This window comes from Haliaeetus leucocephalus, unplaced genomic scaffold, assembly GCF_000737465.1.
Source record: "Haliaeetus leucocephalus isolate CR32 unplaced genomic scaffold, Haliaeetus_leucocephalus-4.0 Scaffold417, whole genome shotgun sequence".
Taxonomy (NCBI): Eukaryota; Metazoa; Chordata; class Aves; order Accipitriformes; family Accipitridae; genus Haliaeetus; species Haliaeetus leucocephalus.
Window position 1 is genome coordinate 8,937,100 of NW_010972853.1, and position 27,538 is coordinate 8,964,637.

The following is a 27,538-nucleotide window of genomic DNA, read 5'->3' on the forward strand; positions in this document are numbered from 1 at the left end:
CCCCCCCCCGCCCTTCTCTCCCCCATGCCACTGCGTGGGGGTGAAGTGAGTAAGCAGCTGCGTGGTGCTTAGTTCCTGGCTGGGCTTAAACCACAACAGCCATCTAGCCCAAACCCCTGCTCAGGCAGGGCCACCTAGAGCCAGCTGCCTGGGAACAAGTCCAGATGGCTTTTTAATATCTAAACACTAAACCCCCCCCCCGAAACAACCCAAAATTCAGAGTAAAAAAGCTTAACTATACTTAAGGCTTAACTATACTTAACTATACAGAAGTGGTCTGTTATCCATTCAGTTCATCTGAGTAGTCAGTAATATGACTGTTGAAAATTGATAGATAACTTCAATATGCACTTATGTTTTCATTATGTAGAAAATTATTTCTATTTTTGTATTTTTAATATTCTATAACAATGTTTAAAACATCTGCAATTATTTGCTGCATGTACATCGAAAGAGATGCACTTTGCTCAGAAAGGATTAATTTTGTTTAGCAGTCATTTTCAAAACACTGGACAAAAACAAGTGTCAATCAATTTGACCGCAAGTAAGTATGAATAGGAAAACTCAGCAGATAATATGTGCTAACAGAAAATGAAGTTACAGAAAACAACAACAGAAACACCTAAAACAAGTGGCATAAAATAAGCATTAATTCAATAACCTACCTAACTACCTTGCCCTGGACATTTTCATAACAAAAAATTGTACTAGAAGTGTTGGTTTTACAGGAACAAATAAAGCTATCAATTCTCTACTTACCTTCTCAGGTTTAGACTCCTCTTCATTTTCATCATCAGATGATGGCCCCGCCAAAGTTGACACTTTACTAATTACACCAAGTCTAGCCAGTTGGTCTAGAAAAAGATCACCACCTTTATCCACCAAATCCCTTATGATTTGCAAGGCTAGCAAATGGCCATCATCATCATCCTGTAATACATTGGGATGGAAAGGAAATAATAAGGAAGATCTCTTTACTTAAAAATATCTTTACACGCTAAATGTCACACATGGTCACGGATGCTATAAACACATTAGGGTTAGTTATTAAAAAGTATGTGGAATCAATGAGCATAACTCCCTTTTTTGCACTGGTTTCATAAAAGGACAAGATTTTCTTTCTTCCTACCTCTTGATCAAGGACTGTAGCTGTTATCTCAACCAGTATCGTGGGCAGATTGTGGCCAGCATCAGAGTCACAAACCTCTTTCAGCAGCGCCTCAGAACAAAAATGTATCATTTTTCTAATGAGGGCAAGACTTGCTTTCCTTTAAGAGAGATCATAGGCAAGAAAAAAAAAAAGAGAAAAAAAGTTTCTTACAAAGATAAACCAAGCAGTAATCAAAGCAAGAAAAAACTTCAAGATAACACTGCTTTTGCACTACATTTATGCATGCTTTGAAAACAAAAAAATTTTTTACATGAGTTTCAGTTCTCATTATTGGAACCAAAACTGGTTATTGTTAATAAGTCCTAGATTATCCCTAAGAATAGTTCACCTACTGATCTTTTTTGATTCTACAGCACTATGAGTCTAACGTATTTTTCTCTCCTCAACCCTTCTCTGGGTAAACCTATTATACATTCTGTCTTTATCCACTCTTAGTGATGGCAATTCACTTCTGCACACTTCATCTTCCTCCCAGGTATCCAGCCTTCCGTTTCTGTCACATACTTCCCAGGTTTTGGCGAGATCCCTATATTTTGAAGTCTGAAATTACTATTAGATCATGCAGCTTTCCATATTAAGAACTACAATTAATTTCGGAGCCAATCACTTCTGTACGGTTGAAGTGAATTTTTTATTTGACTGACTTTTAAAAATATTAATTAATTACCTGATTCTCAAATAAAACTTTAAAATACAGAGCCAACTACTTCTTTCCACAATCTGCAACAACAGTTAACCATGCACAGATTGTTAACGTAATTTCTTATTTCCTTCATTTAAAATGACCTAGTTTAAGCTTCCTATCACCAGCTCATATAGAGTCTCTTCTCCACTAGAGCAGTGTCTTTTCACCCCTCACAGTGCCTATAAACACTGGGAACACAAATAAAAGGTTAAGCAAACGTTATATTTGTAGTGTAAAAGGCTGAGAGGTTATAGTCAGACGCAATTTATCACAACCATTATCACACCCACAGTATTCCTTTTTAAGTATTAAATTAGATTACATTCTTTAAATTCTCTCAGTGAGGCATCTTCTCCAGTTGATTAACACTTACAAGTCTTCTAAAACCTTCTAAAATAGCTTTTTCCAGTCTTTCCAATTTTCCAATGAATGTATCTTGATACCACTTCATTGTTTCCCTCCTAAATTAGTACTTTCATTATAGTGGCTACAAACAGCTGTAACCAAATACACAGTATACGCAGTCTATACACAGTACTGCATGAACATAGTATTCTTTCATGCTACTAAAGTCAAGAGTATGCTTCTCTCTCCCACTTCTGATTAACTAACCATGTTTTCCAAGACACCACTTCCCCCAAAAGGAAAAAAATATTACGTAAAAATCAAACCACCACTTCTATTCAAATAGAAATATGTTTAAGTGTCACTTGCCTTAAACTTTTTGATGTCATAATTTTTAATGAAAAAAAAATCCACCTTGGCTTTTTTAACAGAGTGTGTTAAGAAATTCAAAATATGCAGGGAAATTGTCTACCATGACAATATTACCTTATTGAAGGCAACATGGTTTGTTGAAATGTTTGTGCAAACACAGGCAATAGTCTTTTCAAGTATATGGGTGCCATTTCTGGATCTCCTTTGGGTTCATTACATTCTTCCTCATCCTTGTTTGCATCTTTCTTTTTCTTCTCATCTCCTTTGTTAACAGGACACATCCAGTCCCCTGGAAAATATTTTTTTTCCCCAACATGTTCAATGGCAAAAACCTACCAACTAACCAAAAAACCCCTTCAAATAAATAGTTTTCTTTAATAACACCTAAATACCTGAACAGGAATATGCATTCCTAAAAATATAAAATTTACATATGCAAGACTTCTTGAAGAAAACTGTTTGATAACACGTACCACCAAAGACCGCTCACAGGAGAAGCTCAAAGTCCTTAAAGTGAACTAAATATGAACACATAACCACCTGTGGCTCTAGCGCTACAAAAGTCTCATGAACAGATAAAGCACAGCTCCCATGTAGAAAGAAAGGATACCAGAGAAGCTACCAAGGCTGACATCCTCTGAACCCATAGCAAAATCCCAGTCTAGCCCCATTCTGCAGCTGAAGAGCAGGACCACTGGCACTGCTCATGCCCATTCAGCAGTTTCTTCAGTAATCCCCATCCCTTAAGAACGTCTAAAATACTAAGGTTTTCATATGTACTTTGCAGGTTAAGGAAGGTTGGCCACAAAATTTTTTTTTTTTAAAAGAATCTTAATAGAGTAAAATTCTAATAATTGAATTTCTAAACATATGTAAGCGTTTCTACTAGAAAGGGTATGGAATTAAAAACTGTACTCACCTGGAGACTGAAGAATAGCTACTACTTCACTGTGCCCCCTTTCACGAGCTTTGTCTAAAGGAGTTTTCCCATCTTCATCTCTCAAATCAGGGTTTGCACCATGACGTAAGAGAGTCTGAGAACAAATGATTTTAAATATGAAAAAAACATTGTTTCCTTCTTCCAAAGTAGTAAACGTGTTTTTCATGCATCTTCCCTAAACTTTTCTCATGCTTGTAAGCAAAGTTAGAACATTACGTGCTTTTTCTATCTGTAGAGCTAATATAAAACTACATTTATTCATACTACTGCCCTATCATAATGAAAAATTTGTATTTTGATAAAACACTGTAAAGAACATGTAAATGCTTCACAGTGCACATGTTAAACTTATTGCATCAAAGACGTTTTCTACAGAACAAGGCAAAAAGTCAGTATGTAATGCTTTCTGTCAGTTTAAATCATACCTTTGCTACCTGAGGTCTTCCAAAACATGCTGCATAATGTAATGAGGATGACCTCTGACCTCTGTTAACATCAGCACCCCTTTCACAGAGAAATTCTACCTGTTAAACAAGAAAAAGGAAACTAGTTTTTTTCATCTTTCTTTACATAAATAACCTAAGTTTTTAAGATTCTATAAAACTAATTTACCATTTCCTGAGTTCCAAAAGCTGAGGCCCAGTTTAAAAGAGTTTGTCCTACATCATCCATAAAATTTACTTCAAAAGCTGAAAGATACAATTAAATAAAACAGTTAAAGCTCCCAGAATTATGAATTAAACTTCATCAGTGCTCTTTAAATGAACGGCAGGTCTTAAAAAAAAATTAAGCATCCTCAATAATTCTAGGGAAGCATTTATGCCCTTAATTGCAATTAAAAAAAAAAGTAGCCACCCAGGAATTATTACTAACAAGACCTGTCGTGTATTTAACAAAATAAGTGAACATGTATATAAAGATTTTCAAGGTACTACCTAAGCATTTGTTAAGACACCATAGATTATAAAAAGATACTTTATTTATCTCATTTTATTTTTCAGACTATTTTTGCTTACCTCCTGTGTCAATAGCATCTATTAGTGCATCAGTATCCTTACTGCGGATGCAATCTATCAGCTGCCGGTGAGAACGTTCCCCAGAACTATCCAGTCTTCGCAATCCTGGGATTCTGCCTGTAGATCCAGCACTGGATTTTGGCAGGGCTTTTCTCCCTTCGAACAGTAGCACCAAAAGAAGATCTACTAACCGCATGGTATCCAGTACACATCTCTCATCACCCTGCAACGCACTTTCTATAGAATCTGGAAGTTCAGATCTTAGGAGATCCTGGAAATAATTAAAAGTCTGAACAATAAAAAATATACAGGGCTTTAGAAAATACTATCAGAATTGGGTTTCATTTCCATATGAAATGTTTCCTTTTTTCCCCTCTTCATAAATAACCTATGTGTATGTATACATATGAAAATAAAATCTATAAACCTGTACATCTATATATAAAATAGAAACACAAATCTTGCATATATTAAAGTACACAAAGGGAAAAACCGTATGAGAACAAAGGGTGCAGCATAAAAGGATTTCTTACATGTGTTACTACTGGAGAGCCTCTACACAGGGTTGACAACAGGCTTACAATAGTTGACACCTGATTACTTAATTTAGAGTCTGCAGCTGTAGATGGTGCTCCAGTGCTACTTCGTCCGGGTTTGCAAGCTGAAGATGGTCCTGATGCTGTCCCACCAGCAGCTGCCATGCGAGATAACAACTCCTCCGTTAACCCATGCTTAGCTAATGGGGCTGGGTCAACTCCACGCCGTGTGAATCTGTCAGCTAATGAAGCAAAGCATCTCAGAGCTCCATCTGAAACCTAAGAAAGAAATGCAAGAGAAATGATGAAAAATCTGTTACTTAACATGAGAAGATGCTAACATGATATTCACAAGAATACAGGACATATAAAAGAAGCCAATTTCCCCAGGATCCCTTCAAAGTCAATGAATGGAGAAGACAGGCTTTTTAAGCCAGAAACTCTGAGTCAGAACCCAACAGTGCTCTGAACTGCTCATTGAAGGATTTAAAAAACAACAAAAAACCCAAACAAACAAACCCACAACACACCAACCCACAGCTTGGTATTGAAATATGGACCGCTTAACCTTCTGGTTGTTCTGATGTTAGAAACTGTTAAAGCAGCTTCTAATAATAAAATTTAAAAAAAACCCACAAGAAACCAAAATACCAAGAAAATGCACTATGAGGTTTTACTTCCTAACTTTCACACATTTAATGAATTTCAAATTTGTTTCTAAAAGAACAGTGAAGACAAAAATTTCTTTGCAGTTTTATCTTCTATATTTATAGAATACAAAATATTCTAATATGTTATAATTTGACATTTATAATTAATATTATGCTACTATTACAATGTTTTATTATTGTGGTGCTTTCTATTAAAAGAAATGCTATCAAACAAGCTGTTAGCTGAGGTACCAACTCAGAACTCCCAAAGTATTAAACTGACAGTGAAGTTTGATAGTTAAAGTTGTATTTAAATGTCTACATACTTCTCTTAAGTAAAAGAAATTTTTCAATTGGACCACACCTAAAAATAGTACAAACTGGGAAATGCAGATTTTACCCTTACATAACCCAGGTAGTCCACTGAGAACCTGACCCAGGAATATGCAAGTATTCTTGTGACAATAAAATACAAACTTCCAAATTTAGGTTTCTCACTAAAGAAAAAAAAAACCCACAACTAGTGACACTGTGGAAACAAGGCTTACTGATGATCCTCTTAATCTGGCAAAAAATACTGCTGGCCCACTGCCCAGGAAAGGATCCGACTTCTTTTCATGTCAGTGTTGAAAAGAAAGGGAGGTTTTGCCTTTAACATCTCTCTTGTCTATACACTAAAAGTGTCTACATCCTTCAGATCAGGAGGTTTGCATAGGCATATCAAGATGAGCTACTTCAGGCACATTTGCCTTTGTAGATGTGCAGTAGCAAACCAGACTAGTGTCAAGAAATATTAAAAAAAAACACACCCACAAAACAAAAGAACAATAACTATTCTTTACCAAACTCTAAATTACTACAATTCTCACTCCCTAAAATGTCATCAACTTCTAGTGCAGCCCATTTTCAAAATGCTTGTCAGTTATCACATACCAAGGGCTTAAAGACAGTTACTCCTCAACACAGAACAAGATTAGAGTATTAGTCAGACTTCATGAAGTTAAAATCTTAAATCTCCATTAAGTTTGCAAGGATTTGAAAAACAAAGTTTCTCCTGAATAAATGCAAAGCATGCTAAACTTCTGGCATGGTCTCTGCATGCCAAGCATTCTGGTTTATCAGTACTCTTTTGCAAGGGATTTTTTCTTTAACTTGTAATGGTCACTACTCATGTCCTCTGGCATTTTGCTCCAGTTCTCTGACAGCATGATGGATAAACAGTTCTGCCAGTCTTTATGTAATCTGTATATACTTTATGGATTTTTACCAGAATAGCTCTGTCAGAAATGCACAAGAAAAGTTCAGCTTATTTAACATACCTCATGCATGCCATCAGTTTACAAAGCAAAAGAGCACTGTGGAAAGGAAACTGCAAGTTTAGTAGAAAGGTTAAAAAACCAAACTTATAGATAAGCTGTTCTTGGGGCCACATTCATCTGGTCTGAACTCTTCCCTCAAATGATGTTACTAACTGGCAGCCCACAAAAAGTGACCAAATCCAACAGTGTAAAAGGAGCGGGGGAGCAACAAAACTTTACAAAGGAAGTTACTGGGCAAATCCATAATACACACCAACATCCATTGCAAATCCTGAGGCTTGTTTCACACAAAACACATTTCTCAAGGATACCGGTACAGATTTACTTATTATCACCCAGGTTACTGAAATCTTGAGCACACTTATCTTAAACCTTAACTGCAAAAAGATTAAATTAATTTGAATTCTCATTCAGATCTCCAACAGTCCCAGCAATTGCTTTTTTCAAACAAATTATAAATTGGGAGACAGTTAAAATACTTCAGTGTCATGGTCTAAATTTCAGAATTAGCTTGCCTGAGATGATCAGTGTATTAATAAAGTCACATAATGTCTAAAAAACACGGCAGCTTATTCTGAAATGGCTAGTGTAACAGTCCCATGCCAACTGGGTCTTTCAAAAAAAAGAAAATCTAAAAATATAAAAACTTAGCTCACAGGCAAACAGATCTAGCCTCCCAAGTATGATGTGTTTAATAAACCAGACTGGGGGGGTGGATGAGTGTAGAGAAAGAAATGAGGACAGAGGTGGGGGCAAAACAGGGACTGAGAATGGTATGGACAAGAAGCCTGGCCAGGGCACAGCAAGAATTTGGCTAAATGGCTATTGCAAAGAATTAGTATGACATAAACAAAAGGATTCTACTAGTAGGACGATAATTCCTCTAGGATTAATTTTCCAGGTTTTACAAGGACTACTTCATCTCAAGTTAATAAAACTGCAATAAAGAAGTGATGCTGCAGCTATAGTACTACCATTTAAGCTGGCTTCCAATGTAATATTTTAGCATTGATTGTGGATGTTTTTATTGCCTCTCTTAGTTTGGCAAAAGAAAAACAAACCAAACTGATTTTTGTCTTTTATTTATGCTCAATTTAATAGTGATTGAGGTGCAGACATAGAACAATAATTACTTCAGAAAGTATTTCAAAATGCACTGAAAAAAGTTACAGGATATTTTTCAATAAACTTTTCAGAGGTTAGATAAGATCCCATTCACACAATAGTGCTTGGAATCAAACACTAAGCAGAATTTTCATCTTCTTGTCATCACAACTGTAAAGGAAACTATCATAATATCCAAATAAAATAAAAAAAAAAAAACTATGTAAACATATAGTTGTGGAGGCTGGTAGCAAGGTGGATGTCAGTCTCTTTTCCCAAGTAACAAGCGATAGGAGAAAAGGAAATGGCCTCAAGTTGCACCAGGGAAGGTTTAGATTGGATATTAGGAAAAATTTCTTTGCAGAAAAGGCTGTCAAGCATTGGAACAGGCTGCCCAGAGAAGTGTTGAGTCACCATCCCTGGAGCTATTTAAAAGACATGTAGATGTGGCACTTAGGGACTTGGTGGTTTAGTGGTGGACTTTGCAGTGCTAGGTTAATGGTTGGACTCTATGGTCTTAAAGGTCTTTTCCAACCTAAACAATTCCATGATTCTCCAAAAATACCTAGCCGTTCATTTATTAAACATAATAGAAGTTAAATTCACAGCATATTAAGCCAACTGTTACGTTACCTGATGGTCTTCATGTTTTAATAAACTAGACAGTGATTCTACACAGATCTCTAATGAAGAATCCTGAGGCTCCATTTTGCCACAGAGTCTGGATACTACAGCCATAGCTGAATGCAAAGTATCTTTATGAACAAGGTGTCCACTGTCACGAATGAACGTCAGAACGCAATTCAACCCTCCAGCTTCAAACACAGCTCCCGACTCACGCGTACAGATTAGTTCTAAGACCTATGACAAAATGAAATTTAATTAGAATTAAGTACACATAGAAAGTCAGTTATTTGTTTATATCCATCTACAGAACTCGTTAAGAAAACAAAACAACAGAACAAAAAAAAAACGCCTCTCTTCCTCAACACCTAGAAGGTGCCAAAGCCTCCAGTACTCTAGTAGTTACAGTTTTCTTCAAAAATAGAGAAGCGAACACAAGAACATCCCCCAATAGCATGGTCATAACAGGTGTCCATGAGGGACAGCTAAATAATAGTATCCCTTCCTGGGAGAATTAAGTCTTTGGATAACACACAACTGAGAGCTCTGAAACTTCCAAGAGTACTGTTTACTTCAGTGATGTACTTTTAAGTAGACTAGAACTAGTAAATAAGAAATACATGCATGAAGTCAGATGCCATGGTAATGAAGGACTCAAACTATATACTATCACATGGCCATGAGTTATGCTTTAAACAAGAGACTTTAAGGGTCTTGTAAATTTTTCCAAAAACTTCACAAGGGTGCAGAGGAGCTGTGTCTAGTGCTACTGAAGAGACAGCAGACAATTTTTTTTACAGCAGGTAATTTGTCTATATCTGGAACAATTCTTCATTCCCTTTTTAGCATAAAATTAGCCTTTAACACTCTAGTCATGCAAGGTAAACATGAAAACTTTCTTCTAATACTTTTTGTTTCTTTTTCTGTACTTTTTTTTTTTTTAAGGAATCTCAGCTTTGAAGAGCACCAGACTGGCAGTAAAGATAAGCAGCATCACTGTCATGTATATACTTTTATCATACTCTATGTTTTTGCTTCAGATTTTAATAAAATAAATAGGATTAGAATATGAACAAGCTCTTCAGAAACAGCAAATTTTCCAGCTACTTCTTAAAAACAGAAGGTTCTTCAGCACGTGTACCTTCACACACTGCTCAGCCAAATCCCTGCTTGTTCTGTTGTTAAGTTCAACAACTACTAAACGATTACAAAGTGCCTTGATAGCTCCATCCACTCCCACGATCCTACGGGTGCATTCGGCTGATACATCCAGATAATACGTTATGGCACGAGCTGTTACTTCTAATACATTGTCTGGAGCACTTTCATCAAGAAAAATTTTGCACAGTGCTGGTAAAAAAGTTCGAGGAGGACATCTGCAGGAAAAAAAAACAACACAACAACACATTACTTAATGTAGAGAAACTTGCACAATTTAGTGATTTCATACACTTTCACATTAACAGATTACAGCTTTTCATGCTGACGTGATTTACTCAATTGGTTTATAGTTGGTTCAGAGCAATCATTTAGAACACTAGGATGCAAGCATCTCATACACACCCCAAAATTCAAATCAGTAATCTGAAAAGATGCCGTATTAGGAGAAGAAGCCAGCAGAAAAAAAATATTCTTGAAATTTTAGAATCATACAGGGAAAAATATATCTTCTTGGGAAATTATTTTAGGAATTAACCTCACATCACCAAACAGAATGCATTTTTCTTAGCGGAGCTTCAAGATTCATTAAATTAACCATTAAATATTATGTTCAATACAAAGACTAAAGATTTTAGTTTTGTTACACAATTTAATTCTCTGAGTGGTCCGTCTTCCCTATGTCATAAACATTCTCACTTGTCTTTTCACCCTATTTCAGCCTTGCCCCCACCCCCCCCAACCTCATTCTTTTTCCCTAACCACACTGAGAACATATTTAATTCATTTAGCTTGCTTCCATTGCATTTTCTCTTCATATCCATGTCTTGGTAGCCTCCGGCTCTCCTCTTTATTGTTAGCCTCATTTCCATATGCAAGGATAGTTAAGAACATCCCCACAACTCCAGAAAAAAATAAGCAAGCTGCAACAGTTCTTCCTCTATCCCTCTGACATAATAGGATACAAACCAAAATGGATGGTCATAATAATGCTTTTCACTATTATGGCAGCTGTGGTTAAGACTGATTTGGATCAAAAGTTATAAGACACAAAGCTATACTTCAAGACAATTTATCTTCCAATAGCATGCATACTTAGCAATAAATAACATAATAATTGCCCACTGCAATGGTAGACTTCCAAGGTGGTGGTGGGGAATTAAGTGAAGGGGATATATGCTGTGACAGTAGTTGAAATAACTGGACACCTCACCCCTAGACACAGGAGATCAGACTAAATCTACAGGAAGCAAATACTGCAACTTTTTCTTAAACTAGGGTTTTGGTCTGAAAAAGAAGGCCTAAAACTTTTTCTAAATCCAAAAGAAAAGGAACAAAAATAATAGCATGCTTTTTGGTCTGGAAGACAGGTGAAGTACTCTCGATGAATCATTTTAAAGACTAACCCAGAGGTCATTCAGCATCCCATCTGGCATGCACAGCGACTCATACAAAGGCAGCAAATCCTGGGACAGCAGAATGCTAATAGTTTCCTTGAAGGTCTGGCCATGCTTTATGAAGCAATTAAATAATGCTGCCTCACAAATAAATACATTACCCAATGATCCTTAATGACATAAATTAATAATGAAGCTTTGCTAAAGCTAAATCATATATTTAATACTTGTAATAGCCTGTCCAGCCTATACTGTCTGTTGTTCTTCAGAAATTTGCTATTTAACTCCACATCTTAAGAAGAGTTTACACAGTAACCTTGCATTTTAAAGACATTATCCACTGGAAAAAAAGTCTAAAATTCATACTCGCTATTAGATGACTACCATACAATGACAAGATGCATTTCAGTACATAAAATTTAAAGCAGACAGTGCGACCTGTCCAAGTGTTTTGGTGTTGGATCTTTTACACTGCATTTTGTGCCACACCAGACAGATCACTAAAACAATGCTATGAACAGTGTTCTTCAAACATTATATTGCAAGAAAAAGAATTTACCAATAAACACAAATCTTAAAAAAAGCAAACCAAAACAACACCACACACATATAACCAAGTGGAAGGTAAGGAGCTCCACTGTCTCCATTGTAATACTAGCAAGTCATAGTAAACCATTTTTCTCAGGTTTCCAAAGACAGCAGCAGAAAAAACCCTCTAGATTTTTGCAGGGAGTTAAAAGCAATATTTAGCAAACCTAACATTTACATTTTTTTTCTACGATTTAACAGTTTATAAAAAGACACAGCACAAATGGAACTTGGCTGTATTTTTTGAAAATGGAAAATTAAAAATTTGGAAGAAATCCGTTCCTGTCCTTAAAACGCCTGTCCACGAGAGCCAATTACCCAGCAGATACAGCAAAAAATACAAAGTTACTAAGAGTCTATCATTTATATTTAATTATTTGCCAGCACACAAAATGCCAGTGCACTGTATCAGCAACACTCTTCTAATAAGACCACAGCTCACTGGCAAAAACTTAAGGGCTTGGGTTTTTTTAAAAAGACTTTTTGCCAGAACCTCTAGATACATTAGTCAGAGACCATGTTTTTTCAATTAGGTGGCAAATAACCTGCACATGCTCTCGGGACACTTTTTCTTCTGACTTAGAGGAATGATTTGCAGTCCTCCAAGAAGGAAATCAAGTTGTATTATAAGATTTCAGGAAGAAGCTGTAGATTTGTCACACACTTAACCTGTGGGAATTACTTGGTTTGCAAAATAAAAAGCTACCCAGATTTCAACTAATTTTGTAGACTATAGGAATGCATGTTGAATTCCTATAAAAGCAGCAATAAGAACTTCACTTGTTCTGAAAAACTAAATTATCCCTTCTGAAAACAGCAACCGATTTAATTTTAACAAGAGCTTTCACAGAAAATTCTTTCAAGCTACTTCAACCTCTGAGCTCTATGTACTTGATACTTGTTTCTCAGGTTTGGGGGTTTGTTTTTGGTTTGGGGGTGGGCTTTTGTGGTTGGTTTTTGTTTTGGGGTTTTTTTTAGTTTTGTTGGATATTGCTGGTAACCAGGAAATTGAGAGTTAGACTACACCATGTACAAGAGACAGCAGAAACATTTTATGAAGATTTGTTAAGGACAATAATAAAGACTGAAGAGAAAAAAGGAGAGGAAAGAAGCAATACTGAAGCTTTAAGTGCTAAGTTCTTTTTCCTGGAGTTGAAGCAAATCAAGAAGCAACACACACAAAATCACAGGCTTGAAAGTAAAACAGAACAAAACACACTAGCTTTGTGGCACGAAATTTTATGCTCTACCCACCCCAGTACACACTAATTTACTGCAAACTAAACATTTGTGATGCATATTATGTTTAATATTTTTTCTTTTAAAAAGTTAATTCATTGTATTTCTAAGCAGAATTCATTAAATATTTTTAAACAGCTGCCTGTTACCCAACAATAAAAAAGTCTAGCCTTCTAATTGAATGCTCTGGACCAACTATAAACTAATCTAATAAATCACATAATCGATGTGTAACAGAAAAACACATAGTAAAAAAGGTGAAAACCAGGACGGTTTATGAAGAAGCGTCAGTCATATAATGATGCATACAAAGATAAAAAGTTTGATTGTTATTACAGCTCATACAAATGTAGAAGTAATAGAAGTGTAAACTTCATTTTTCTCAGACATCGTTATCAGGAACATGGCAAAAAAATAAAACTGGAATTTTTGTCTTAGTCTCCAAAACAGCAAACGAGAGATTCTTATTATTATTTTAGCACACAATACGTACAGCTGTGTCATCTTCTTTCCTCTCATGTCTCTCTCAACTCAAACAATTTGGTTCAAGTTCTACACAGTACAGTAATACAAATTAAGTTATTGTCCTTAAAGTCATACCAGGCAATAAAATGCGTGTGGAAGTCTGAAGTATTTCTGAAGAAAGCAAAACACACAGACCTGGATTCTATCAGCTCTGAGTCTCTGCCAGTGAGACTGTCAAAAAGTACTTTTATTACTGTTTTATAAACACTGCCTTAACAGTCTATTATATACAGCTACTACTTTTTCAAACAGGTCACAGCCGGCAAGAAATCCAACTTGTTTTTTCACGCCCCAAGGAATGATAGCAACACTGACATTGACTTTGAAAATAAAGTCATCAGTTGTATTCTCAGGCACAAAAGACACATTTGGCCAATGCAGTCCACAATACACCAATTTGCCTAGACAGGACCTCCCTCTATACTAACTTGTCCACTGCTCTGTAATATTATTTTGGGCCAATATATTGCTATACTTTGTTCTAAGCAGCACAGTTCTTTAACATTTTGAACTTGTAACGATATCAGCAGAAAAAAAAAATGTTTACTACGCCAGCCAAATATACAAGGTTCTTATATATATACTCATATAGAACAGCTTTTCTGGTCAGCTATAGACTTTTAATAATTCTATGAAAACAGAATTGTCAAGTTATATTTGTATGCTTTTCTGAAACACATCTTCAAGAAGCCATGCCCAAGCCTCTTCAGATAGTGTTTCACTCTGTGGGCGGCAAGAGTTTGAGACAAGACAAAAAAAACATATTAGTGTATGTAAATTATTACCCAGAATTTGAACAGTGTTCCAATTGTGCAGATTGTTATGAATAAGGTAGCAAATTTCTGTGCTGAACTAAGTGAAACAATCCAGTAGCAGGAGCTTCTTCCAGACAAATGTAATTGACTGGCCTTCATTAATATCACATAAGCAAGCAGGTAGGAATGCTTTCACACACATGCATACCCTGCAAGTTTAAGGTATTGCCTTCTTCCCACCTTATTGCACTCTTGTGATCATTAGACACATTAGATCAAGACTGAGCCTCACTCATTCCTAGCTCTGAAGTTCTGACTGCATTGTCTTCTCCTATCCAGGAAAGTTTCTAATAAGCACCTCCTTCTCCTAATCTATTGCCTGCAACCTACAAGTCATTAGTATCTGTCATACTGTAGCATCTGAGGGCTCTTGTCACAGATCAGGATCTCCCTGCACTAGCAGAGCAAAACAACAGATTCCATCCTAGAAAACCTACAAGTATAATTGTACAATAGAGCAGATACAGACAAAAGAATGCAAACTAATCATCCCACATTATTACATCTTATCTTGGTATCTCAGCAGTTTTGACAACTGCGATTTACTGTCTGGTGTATCGCATCATTACATTGAATTTCCTTATTCCACTTCCTCACAGCTTACTGTTAGTTAACCCATCACCAGCATTTTCTGCTACTTTAATAGATAGGGAAGATGGTTTTTTATTCTGACTTCTCCAAAAGCTATCAAAGGAATAAATTGCACTGCTGTTGTTATGCCCACACTTGCTACCTAAATTGCCGATCTGAAAGTGCATGCAAAATGACCAGGTAAGAATGATGCTCTACTTGGCTTCATCTGGAGCAATAATATTCAGAACAAGAGGAAGATGTACAACCCACATGCAAAGTATGTATCTACTCCTACTGAAGGTTGCAAAAGAACTTTGACCTTGGTTCTGTAATAATTAAAAATACATTATTTGCAAAAATATTTGGTCCAGGCATTGGAAGATCTGGTAGAAACAAGAGCAGCAGCTGAAAAAAGGGAGAACAAATTTACTACACAACTAGATAAACCACATGGACTGCTAAGAGTTTTAAACAGAGGGATTAACACGCTGAATATTCTCAATACAAAGGAAAAAACCAAATAAACTTCAATATTCTGTAGTAAAACACTGCTGTATTTACTTCATGGTGAAAACTACAAACCAGTGTTCCAGTAGACAAAGAACAGTTAGTTACACAGGAACTCTTAAAAGATGCACACAGATTATGTTCATAAGCACACACATGCTGTACAGATAAATTCAGATTAATTTTGCCTGTTGAAGTCCACTAAGGCCTTAGCAGTCCCTAAAGTTCCTGCTAGCAAGGAAACAGAAAGTAATAGTTCTGTCATTCACACACAGTCTAGATCAATGGTTGAGCCTGTAAGAGCAGCAAAGGGCGTACCAACACATCCCCAGTGCTCCAGCCATAGTCTTCTCAAACAGGTGGCTAGAAGAGTTACTGCATAAAAGTGTACAGCTGTCATTTTGAAGAACTTCAGTCATTATGCTGTAGGTAACTCTTCTATCAACAACTGTGTTACTAACAGAAGTACACAGGTCAGCTTTATAGAGATCACCCTCCAATCCCCAAATCTGCACTAACCTATTACATGGGTCTCTCGCGGTTGAAACTATGAACATCTGCTCTACACATCTCAGGGGCAAGAACATGCATGTGCAAGTAGTGCCAGAGAAATGGCTGGAAGGGGTAGATGGGAACACCAGCACATGATGGGAGATGGGATGCAACACTGTCACAGCCATATAGCAGGTGTCCAAAGTACACCCCTCCCTTCTGTCTCACAGCCCCATTGTGGATTTCTGTGTGCTGGCACTTGACCCCTAAGAAAAAGGGAAAGTTTCACCCTTACTCAGTGAACGGTCTTTACACCTCAAAATTGTGCAAATGCACTTTCAAAGTAGTCCTCGTTTTCACTCGATCCAATCCTGAGTAAAGGCACCTTATCACTAAAGTGTAAGCAAAGGCAGCACAGGAAAGAGAAATCCACTGCTCACCTGGAAGCAATTCTAGCAACCAGGTCCTGAGAAGAGCACTTTCTGAGGACCAGCCTCTCTTTTTAATGAAGCATCAGATAAGCAAATACAATCAGCGCCAGTAGGAACCAAAGAGTGAGTCAGACAAGCCATGTTACGTTATGCGTCACTATTACACCTTAATTCCAAGGTAAATCCCTACGGGCTTCCTTAGGCAGGCCAAAATAGATCAAAGGGACCTAAAACCATCTCAGATATTTGCTGTAGAAGATTAGGTTCCATCAGGAATATAAACCCTAATGCTGTTCCAACTAAGATTATGCTCAGAACTAAAATGTACTTTGACAGGTAGTGAAGCAAAGCATTTCAGGAGTGTCTGCACCACAGTGGCTGCATGTTGGACTTGCCTTTAGAAAACTGTCTACATGGGAAAAACAAGGCTGCCAAAACTTCCCAGGACAGCAGGGAGGCTGAGGGCAGAACTACAACACTGAGTGAACTGATGTGACAGGACAGTAACCGATGTTCAGCTTTGAGTACATTTCCATCTACTGACAGATGATGCTTTTGATTTCCAAGAGAAAAGAACACAAATAAACCTTTCATCACTGCAGGCCTCAACTCCCACGAAGGGCAAAAAAAAGCAAAGTGCATAATTTCTAAACTTAAAACAACCCAATATCAAAATCTGTTTCACCACTTTGCCTGTATCTATACCATGTATTAACGAAAAGCAGTAATAAATCTCAGAAAGAAAAAAATTATGACAGAAAAAAAAATGTTGCTTTATTCTCAAAGTTGGGTGAGGAGAGTCACTCCGTTCACAGTGACCAATTTGCAGTGGAACAAACACAGAGATAGTGGTGAGTTTGTTTTAATACGGGGAAGAAAAAAAATATCTTTTTTTAATAGTTTTTGTTCTTTCAAACTAGAAAATAATGACTAATAGGAGCTAATCGATAGCTCCAAAGTTCAGATTTCTATTTAGGCACTTCTCCTAATGAATATGAAAATTAAAGGAAAATCTTTTTAGATTTTAATTTCTAAGAAGCAATATTAACATCATATTGGGCACTTCCTAAAGTACTCTGAAAAAGTACTTTAGAAGAGTCATTAGGGACCAACTTGGTGAATTAATGAGGTTACTCTGTGCTACTTCTTAGTGAAAGGCTGAGTTCAGTGAGTTAACGAGGTTACTCTGCAACCGGCACTACAGCTCTTGCTAATTACTTTAAGTCTCTCAGTTCTGGATGTCCACCCAACTTCATTTCTGTACTCCCAGGATAAGAGCTTCTGCTACTTAGTATCTTCTGAGTCTTCCACCCACCACATTTCAAAGATCTTGCTGGAAGACAGGTTTGTAAATAACAGTTTTTACAAAGTCTGAAATAACTACTTTTCAGTATCAATATTTACTCTTTATATTCTAATCCATTAAGACTAGGGTAGTAGAACATTCTCTGTCCCCTGTACTGACATCAAGAAAAGAACTAAACCACATTTTAAAAGTGCTGATTCTGTATAATTTCTATTAAAAAACATATTCATGCTTTCAGTATTAAAATGAGTTTATTAGATTGTGAAGACCATGATACACAAGTTCTTTAATATACATTCTTCCTCTGCAGAAAATTTAATTGATCTAAAAACATTTTCCAAATACCACAATTGTATTGATAAGAAGTCAAGAAAGGCTAGGGAAAGTTATCAATATAATTATATTACTACAGCATTATAATCAGCATAACTGACACACCTCTGAATCTCCTTCCCCGCCCCCACTCCGTTCCCTCTTTAGGAACCAGGTTATCCACAGGGATGCAAAATTCTTCAATAGCAACAGCAGTAGGCTCCTGCCAGCACTAAGCCCTTAAACTCGAATGAAGTGACTCAGCTGATTTTACAGCTTGCCAGTGTAAAAAGATACCAAGGAACTAAAAATAGACACTTTAAACTTATTTCTGTAATTACATTTCATATCTTAAATGCACTTAAAAGCCCTAGCTAAAACAGCAACAATAATGGTAGTTTAAAGACTAGGGTTGTGTTTAAAACCCAAAAGAAGGAAAAAAAGATAACCCCACTTCATCCCCCAAATGGTTAACACAAGTACTGCCACCATTAGGGTGTGTTACTCAATTCCAGAGTAACTGCTGGATTCAGTTGATTCATAACCCCTGCCATGTGACAAAGCCTGGTCCAAGACATGTGATTTGTGGAAGAAAACCAAGCTCAGCTGCCTGCCAGCATTTGTGCTGGATCTTCAATGCATACCATCTGCTGAGACCAGTTAGAAGTGGGAAAATAAGGAATTACACGTGCCTAAACTATTTAATAATTATTTAATATACAATAATTTTAAACAAATTAAAATACTGAATCTAAACCTCATTAGTAACTGTTTTTGAGGAAAAATATACTATTTAAAGACTTGTGTCACACAACTTCAAAGTTTCAAAAACATACATCCTGCACAACTGATTTGTTCTTAAAGCAATAGCAATTCCAACTTATTTTTTATTAATGATTTTTTTTTCCTTTCCTTTCTATTGGAGGAGATCTCAGACTTTCCCTTATTGTTTCTTCTGCTGAAAAACCGTTTTCTTTCCACATATGAACCAAAAACATCAGCAGAGTAATCAAGATCATCCACAAGAGAACTGCCCACACACCTGTGTTGCCTACATGTATTCTTCTGGACCCATTTCCAAAACATACTGTATGTAGACTGTTTTCTTACAATGCTGTTACAGAACAAAGGCCAGAAAACATCCACTTATACATAAAACTTTCGCAATACCACACTGTATTTTAAAGGCGCAAGGAAGAAGCAACTAAAAATTAACTGCTAATTTCAGATCTTTTACCACAATTACAAAATATTAAGCTTCTACAACTCTGAATCTCTACTCTTAACTGCAATCACAGCTCAAGCAAATAAAATAAAGCTAGAGAATTAACAACTCCACCTTGTATCTGTTCCAGCAGGAACTCTGCATTATTAGAAATTAAAAGAAATTAATTTAGAATTCAAATTTGACATTTAGAAAGCTTTCAAACTTCCTTTTAGCTAAATAAAGTACAGACAGCTGAACCCTCTTCTGACAGTTCACTATTAGGAGGGAACACATCACCTAAGCATTCAACTACACATTCAGTAAATATCAGTTGTGTAAAATGAAACAAAAAGAAAAAATGCACAAAAAGAAACAGCTTCTGCAGGATAAGTAATTTCTAAATAAATTTTTCTAAATAAATTATCATTAGCTTTGCTCTTGAATTTACAAAGGATGTGTAGGGCTGCCTTTTGCGTTTTTCAGTATCTTATAAAAGACATGCCATGCCTCAGGGTAGTAATTCCACATATGCTTGTTCTCCTATCCAGCATTTTGTAAATATTTTGCAGAAACTTGGTCCACAATAGCTGAATAAATTAAAGAACTTGAAACTACAGATACTTCTGCCTGTGATTTCCACTAGTAGCAACCTCAATTGTGCAAACAGATAATGGTTTGAGTACGCATTACATTTGTTAACATTCTAAAATGAAATAAGCAATTAAAATAAAAAGTATGATTTCCTAAGTGTGCCTAAATATGCACATCTCCCCACAAGCTTCTGCTAGATTTCCAGGTGCTCAAAAAGAAAACCGACTTGAACAAGAAAACTTCAATTTCCCCATTACCAGTCTACTGATCATCGATGCTGTCTATGCCTCTTACATAGCCTGCTCATAAGAGGCTGACATTTAAAATAATTTGACTAGTACAGCCATTAAAGAAAGGAAGCCCACTATTTGAAATTCCTGTGACATCTATTTCATTTGTCTTATCCAATCTATTAGGAGATGGAATCTTTTGAAAGGTCAACAACTCACTGCCTTAAAATTCTGCACCCATCTTTTGCGTAGTACTTGCAAGAATCACTATTTTCTCTCACACACAAAACCCTGAATGAAACAAAGCCACTTGATGATACTACTGGGAAAAAAATGGAAAAAAAAAAAAAGGCAGACTAGTAAATAGTGACAGTGTGACGAGTTACACAGAATTGTCTGGACTACTCACGAGGCACACGCTCATTTAAACAGAATGTGTCTTAACACACACAGATGCCAAGTTACAGATCTTAGTCTAGGTAATACATCAAGCCATACCCAAGAGGCAAGCAATCATACACTGGAAAGCAACTCTGAAGATAAATAACTAGAACCACACTTCCTGTATAATGTTTTGGAAACATCTAACTAAATTTGGGATGTATAACTGATAACAGTAAGTTAAATGTACTACTATAAACAGCATGGATGAAGGCAACACTGGAAAATATTTCTGAAAAACTTGGAAATTGAAGAACTGGAGAGGGGGAGGAAGATCAAGAGCTGATGAGATCCTTGTGTGCAAGTACATTCACAGTAAGAATGGTATTGGCTTTTAATCCAATAGGAAAAGGTGGACTGACTGCCTGCCACGCCTGGCCAATTCACATGGAAAAGGACAAGCAAATTTCAACAACAAAGACAATTAGGCAGCAGATTAAATAGCAAAACAGGGGGTAAAATTAGGTAGGATGCCCTACTGGAACCATTAGCTACACATTATGCTTGTATCAAACAAGATGCTCAATTCAATAATAACCAGGTAAAATATAGGGCCTATGACAGAAGACAGGATGTCAATTTAGATGACCTAATCTTCCCTTCCGGCCTTTGCAACAATTAAGATTCTCAAAATGACTAGACAAGGCTAATTAATCTCCATAATACCCGTGACAATGAGGCCACAATTCCCATTTTACAAAGAGCAACCAGAAAGATGTTAGTGTGTTAAAACTCTTAACATTGAAAAGAACCCAACTGCCCAACAAACAAAAGCCTTAAAAATTAGAAATAGTTCTAAACATTATGCTGAAACAAGATAGCTCCCTGAAAAATACAGCACACTCCCCTACTTCCATCTCAGAAAAGCACTCTACAGGATGCTGAAGATCCCACCATATTGGAGTCCACAGAATGAGCCACTCCAGTGCTGGCATTTCACTCCTGCCACACCCTCTGCCTTCACTAAAAGGCAAAAAAAGTTAGTAGGAATCGCGTGAGTCTTTGCCATTGTAAAGCTTACAAAATTTCCTTTACTGAGAGATGTCTGCATTAGTCCAAACCAGTAATTCACTAAGAACATATGCTTTGCATGGTTTAAAATAATGAAAACTGTAGTCTACTGCTGACAGCAATACTTATCCTAATTTAGTCACGGCTGCACTCCAGCACAAAACTGTAATAATGGCCTTTTTTTTTTTCTTTCCTTAAAATAACAGAAGTAAATCTGTATGACACACAACATGAAACCACCTTGATACAGACAGAACTGCCCTCTCAGCCTGTTAGTTTTAGCATGATTGTTAGATCTGTTAAAGGGCACTTTACCACTGTCTGAATTACAAAGATGCTTCTAAAGCCAGCCCAAACTTTAAAAATAGGCCTGAAAACCACCACTTCAGATTCCTATCCATATCTCTACAAGAAAAATTGGGTTTCTCTCTCTCTCTCTCTCTAATTTTGATTTACTGGAGTTATACAATCCTGATAAAGACAGGAGCCTGTAGTTTTAAGCAATCAGGTGGAGGTAAAGCTAAACTGTTCCACATTATTCTACAACAGTCTCACTAGCTCACATCAATGCAGTCTTTGCTTCACTAGAATTTCTTCTTACATTTGTTATTACATGTTAGCAAATACAAAGTAAAGACATACCTTTTCCGTAGTGAATACATACTTAAGAAAGAACAAGGTTTAATGTAAATTAAAATAAGCGTATTTGATCTAAAAAATAAACTGAAAGGATTTCTATTTTACACATTAAAACCCCAAATTCTGATCCTTTGTATAATTTTTGCTTTTGTCAAATCAGCTGATAACTCTTGATAATTCTTTGCTGACCAAATCTGTTAATGCCAAATATAGAGGTGACTTAGGGCAGAACCAAAGGGGAAGGCACGCTTTCTCTTTCTGAGCATTATTAATAAGGCCTATTTCATCTGTTCAGTGCAGAAAAGATTTTACTCAGGTTTTACTTTAGTTGTTATACAACTGTCTTGTTCTACCAGTTTTCCTTACAATTAAGGAAAATAATTAAATAACATGTTCCTTGCTAAATACTTCTACTCTGCAAATACTAAGGAAAGAAAATAGCAACACAAAGCCCAGATCTGAGGGGTTCTTATTTTATTTCGCCAAAAATAAAGTGAAACGATCAGACAGGGTGAAAAAAGATAAACTGAAACACACCTATGTGGGAAAGGGCAATATTAATAATGGGAGATTGTAACTAACAGCCTCTACATTGTCTTTGAAATCACCTGTAACAATTTAAACACTAAAAATACCATTTCAGTTATGTTTATATAAAATGCATACTTAAAACTCCTGTTAAAGTTGCCTAATAGCACACAGTTTAACTACAATTTGAGACTAACACAATTGCAATGAGTGTAGCTATTTTACTCCAACTATTTAACAGAACCATTCCTATTCACTCATTAAGTTTCTGTAGTTCAAGCTACTAGCTTTTGCTGCTGTTAAAATGTTAGCCATTCTTCATGCTGACTAACAGTGTCTGTGACTCATTATCACCAGAAGATGAATATGCCGCTGATTTTTGTAATGCTAACATGAGTAACACTAAAAATAATTTAATCAGATGTAATATGCAAATCTGGGGAGAAGTAAAGAAACGTCAATTATTTGGCACCACTACCTGTTACTGGCTGCATACCCCGCAATCTGTTGTGATGCTGCTAGAACTTTGCCGGAACACTACAAAATACGCCACCATACATTTGCGCCTACTTCCGTTTTTCTGATTTGATCTGAAACACTAGTTTCAATATCCATTACACTTGTACAGAAACAAATTATTAGCTCTAAAATATACCATTTCCTTGAGAATATGTTTGCAAAGTAACTCTATTACTTTACTGCAATAATGAAGTACAAGATTTTGAATCTATCATTTCAACAGAATCATAGAATGGTTCGGGTTGGAAGGGACCTTAAAGATCATCTACTTCCAATCCCCCTGCCACGGGCAAGGACACCTTCTACTAGACCAGGTTGCTCAAAGCCCCATCCAACCTGGCCTTGAACACTTCCAGGGATGGGGCATCCACAGCTTCTCTGGGCAACCTGTTCCAGTGCCTCACCACCCTCATAGTGAAGAATTTCTCCCATACATCTTCCTTACTTCTTCCTTAAACCTACTCTCTTTTAGTTTAAAACCATTACCCCTCTTGTCCTATCACTACAGTCCCTGATAAAGAGTCCCTCCCCATCTTTCCTGTAGGCCCCCTTTAGGTACTGGCAGGCTGCTGTAAGGTCTCCCTGGAGCCTTCTCTTCTCCAGGCTGAACAACCCCAACTCTCTCAGCCTGTCTTCACAGGGGAGGTGCTCCAGCCCTCTGATCACCTTTGTGGCCCTCTTTACAGTTTTTTTCCTCCTAGTTTGTGATCTTTCTTTGCTAAGTGAGACTGTGTACTGGCCTTGACTCCATAAGGAATCAGTCTGGAAACAGTGTTGTGATTTTAGGGAAAACGCACAGCATTCACGTCAATATTTTTCATGTGTCTCTGTTTCATAGCTTTGCCAGTCCTCACCATATGCAGCTTTTAATCACCAGACGTACTTCACTAAAATAATGAGGTTTTTCTTAGCTTACGCCATAAGAGCAAATCATTTCTTATGTAAAACTGGACTAATACTAAGTATTTAAAGTCACTCTAGCTGATTTCTGAAAAACATCGCATTTCATTCTCCCAGAAATTGACTGTTTTAAGATTCCACCTTCCATGTTCCAGTTGCTGGATTCCACAGATGAGAAACTTTCTTAAAATTTTCTTAGTCAACATAATTAATAGCAATAAACAATTCCAAGATCTTGAAATAACATCTGCACAGCATACAAAAATTTGGGAACGCTCTTCTTGCTCAACAGAAGAAAAAATGTTGTAAAGTCTAGAGGTTGGTTTTCTTACCAACAGAAAAATATGTCCACGTTATAAATCAGGCATACACTCAAACCATTTTCAAAATTGGTTCCTGAAAAATGTGTTTGGCAACCCTTCCGTCACATAGTAAGTCTCCTGTTTAGACAAGCAATAATTCCTTTAAAAACATAACTGAAAAGCAACTTTAAAATATTATCAAGGATTATTTTAGTTACACTCTCTCAGCACATGACAGTTTTGGCTACTTGAACTGTCATTTGGAAATATTTTAAAAATACTTTTCAAGACATCATCTATTTCTTACAGAGATTCAAAATAAATAATATTGAAATGCAGGCTGTGATACCACAGGCACCCAAGACAATCCACTGAGAAGTTCTCCACTGAAAAGTGTATACCTTTCTCTGCTTCTCTCATATTTCTAGTTATGCAGTTTCATCTCCAGTGCTCGTCAGACACATCTACAATCTGCTGTAATTCACTGTAACGGCAGAAAACTAGCATCTTCATCAGTGGTTTAAAGAGCGGCTTGCTCTTTTAGTGAATAGAGGTGTCCAGTAAACCCTGATGCTGGCATGAAGCAAGAATATGGTTGGGAGGAATAAAAATGATAGAGTGATAAATGGGAAGAAGTAGCTCTCCCTTCTGAAGGTAATGAGCTGCCATGTCAGCTCACCAATACTGTGGAACCATATTTCAGTATATTCATGGTGCCAATCAAAAGTAGTTTTAACTTTACTGTAAAATCACTTCAACAGGCAAGGAACCTTGATAACTTTTTCCCAATTTACACTTTATTCTCTTCTGTTTGAGGGAAGCTTACAACAGCAAAAGAGATCAAGAACTTAGAAGACAAGAAAAATTAAATTATACCAAGGCTCAAAACAAAAATTAAAATGCCAAATGGTATTTTAAATGTTTCTTCTTTCAGACATAAAACCTAATTTTAAAACCACAACACTGCAATAACAGAGCATTCATTATCTATACGTCAAGAAAAAAAAGCACTTGGACTGTCTAATTCTTTTATATTGAGATGAAAGTCTGTTCTAAATAAAATGCATAAAACCCACAACTGGTTTATATTTTTTAAGTTGACATTTCATTTCTGATTCTCAAATACCCAGAAGATATCCTTACAAATGATTATGCCCAAACTTCTACTTCTGTTCTATACTGAATATACTGAAGCAGGAAGTTACCCTAGATTTGTCAGAAAAATTCATTCTTAACTACCAAATTCTTTTCTACATATGCAAATTAAGAACTCAGTAAATCAGCTTTTCCAAGGCTGAAAACAGTGCTCCACCAGTATCAGTGCTATGAGGCACAGATAGGGAAGTCAAATGCATCTCCCTACAGTAACTCTCTTCCAAGGCAGTATTTTACCTGTAAGCGCATCAAGGCCAAGATAAGGCAATTTTAAATTCTAAAGCAGTGTACGAAACTGTGCTCACTGTTACATAACTACTACAAATCCAGATTTTAGAGATGTATGAATTTTACACTTCCTGTACTAAAGGCAGTCCTGAAAAATGAACAGCATTTAAAAGGTAAGCCCCAAAACTGTTCTCTTCTTTAGGGCTACAAAACTAAACACTGTAGCAAACAGCTACCCTCTTAAATGCTGCTAAACCCACACTCCTAAGAAGCAGGATATATCAGAAAGACACTAGCCATACTCTGAGACGCAAAACAAAGGAAAGTGAGAGTAATGAAAAAAAGATAGAAAAGAGGAGAGATGTAAGAGTCTCAAAAGCAGAACCAGGGAAAAAAACCAAATAAAATAAAAAAAACCACCCCCCAAAACTGTAAGAGGTGTCAGATTTAAAAGTTGTGATTGTTTACACTTTTGCTACCTCCTTTGTAGACTACTCATGGGCCCTCACAGGAAGTAGTGTAACACATGCACAGCAACACTATTAAGTAACAGAAGTGGTTACATCAGCATTTTGTGCTGTGAGAAATATAAAAAGGAGTGAGAGCAGGGACTGTGCTATATGAAGTGTACAAATGCAGTTGAGGAGCAGGGTGGCATGAACAGCAACATTCTTCAAAGAAGGGGCAAAATACTTGTGTGAACAGTGGTTAATATTTGTGATTTTTGTTTGGATTTACAGAGCTTAGGAAAAGCTACTATATCTCGAGAAAAGTGTTGCAAGAGTATGGATGCTTAAATATATTTAGGTGATCATTTTAGTTTAATGCAAAAAAAAAGTTTTTCTCTACCATTAAAAACAAAACAAAACAACCCCAACACTTCCACGCTGCAACTCTGAATACACTTCTCTAAATTAAACTATCAGATCACTCACACTACAGTTTTTAATCAGACAACAGTACTTCACACAATATTAACAGAAACTCATCAGTTCAGTGATCTACACTCAAGTTCAGTCTGTAAAAACATTTCTGAGGCTGAAAGTTTCTAGGAATGTTAAATGTTATACACAGCTACCGAGAGAGGAAAATAACATTCCACAAACGAAAGCCAAAACTACTTACGTTTCAAAACAGCGATCCACGTTGTCTGACATCAGAAGTAGCATGCATAGCTGTTCCAGTGCTATTAGCTGCATATCCCTTTCATCTCCCTGCCCCATCTGCAGCCATTCCAGCAAAGTGTCTGGGTCCACATCTGCCATGTTTCTTTTTAAAAAAAAAAAAAAAAAAAAAACGCCCCCCCCTTAAAATAAAAAAAACCAAAAATATCCTTTAATTGTTCAAGCCAGACTAACTTGAGCACAATCAGTATCTCTTCAGCCAGCCCCAGGCTTTTGCAGTTTTCACCTGGAAAAAAAAAAAAAAAAAAAAAATCATCACCACAATCTTGTCTTTAAACTTTTTGGATTTGCTTTTCTCTAAAATGTATAGCATATTTTGGGGCTGACATTAAGAAAACTTCCACATATTTGGCGTTTTTTTCCAAAGCTTTATATGTAAGTAAACAGCAATGAGTTTGTTCTGTTTCACTGGAAATAAATCTCTAATTCCAGCTGACAATCAAGAAAGACTTAGAGTCTACTCTTATTTATAGGATAACTCAAAATTAAAACTTAAGT

At 36.4% G+C, this 27,538-nt stretch overlaps 1 protein-coding gene across 10 annotated transcripts in view; it reads right to left on the reverse strand.

The window, feature by feature from the left end:
- The window catches only part of HECTD1 (HECT domain containing E3 ubiquitin protein ligase 1), a 63,032-nt gene extending 35,764 nt beyond the window's left edge, over positions 1-27,268 (reverse strand). For 4 of the 10 annotated variants that reach the window (XM_010574260.1, XM_010574262.1, XM_010574254.1 and 1 more), the window contains exons 1-11: positions 26,982-27,262; positions 9,904-10,138; positions 8,772-8,999; positions 5,063-5,344; positions 4,530-4,818; positions 4,126-4,202; positions 3,939-4,037; positions 3,493-3,607; positions 2,688-2,862; positions 1,130-1,268; positions 760-930 (exon numbers count right to left, since the gene is read on the reverse strand). In XM_010574260.1, the coding sequence (XP_010572562.1) occupies positions 760-930; positions 1,130-1,268; positions 2,688-2,862; positions 3,493-3,607; positions 3,939-4,037; positions 4,126-4,202; positions 4,530-4,818; positions 5,063-5,344; positions 8,772-8,999; positions 9,904-10,138; positions 26,982-27,121 (1,950 nt within the window). In that variant the 5' untranslated portion in view covers positions 27,122-27,262. Of the gene's footprint in view, positions 1-759; positions 931-1,129; positions 1,269-2,687; positions 2,863-3,492; positions 3,608-3,938; positions 4,038-4,125; positions 4,203-4,529; positions 4,819-5,062; positions 5,345-8,771; positions 9,000-9,903; positions 10,139-26,981 lie in introns of all 10 variants that reach the window. The other 6 variants (XM_010574264.1, XM_010574257.1, XM_010574256.1 and 3 more) reach the window with 3 other exon arrangements.
- Positions 27,269-27,538: the final 270 nt, after the last annotated feature.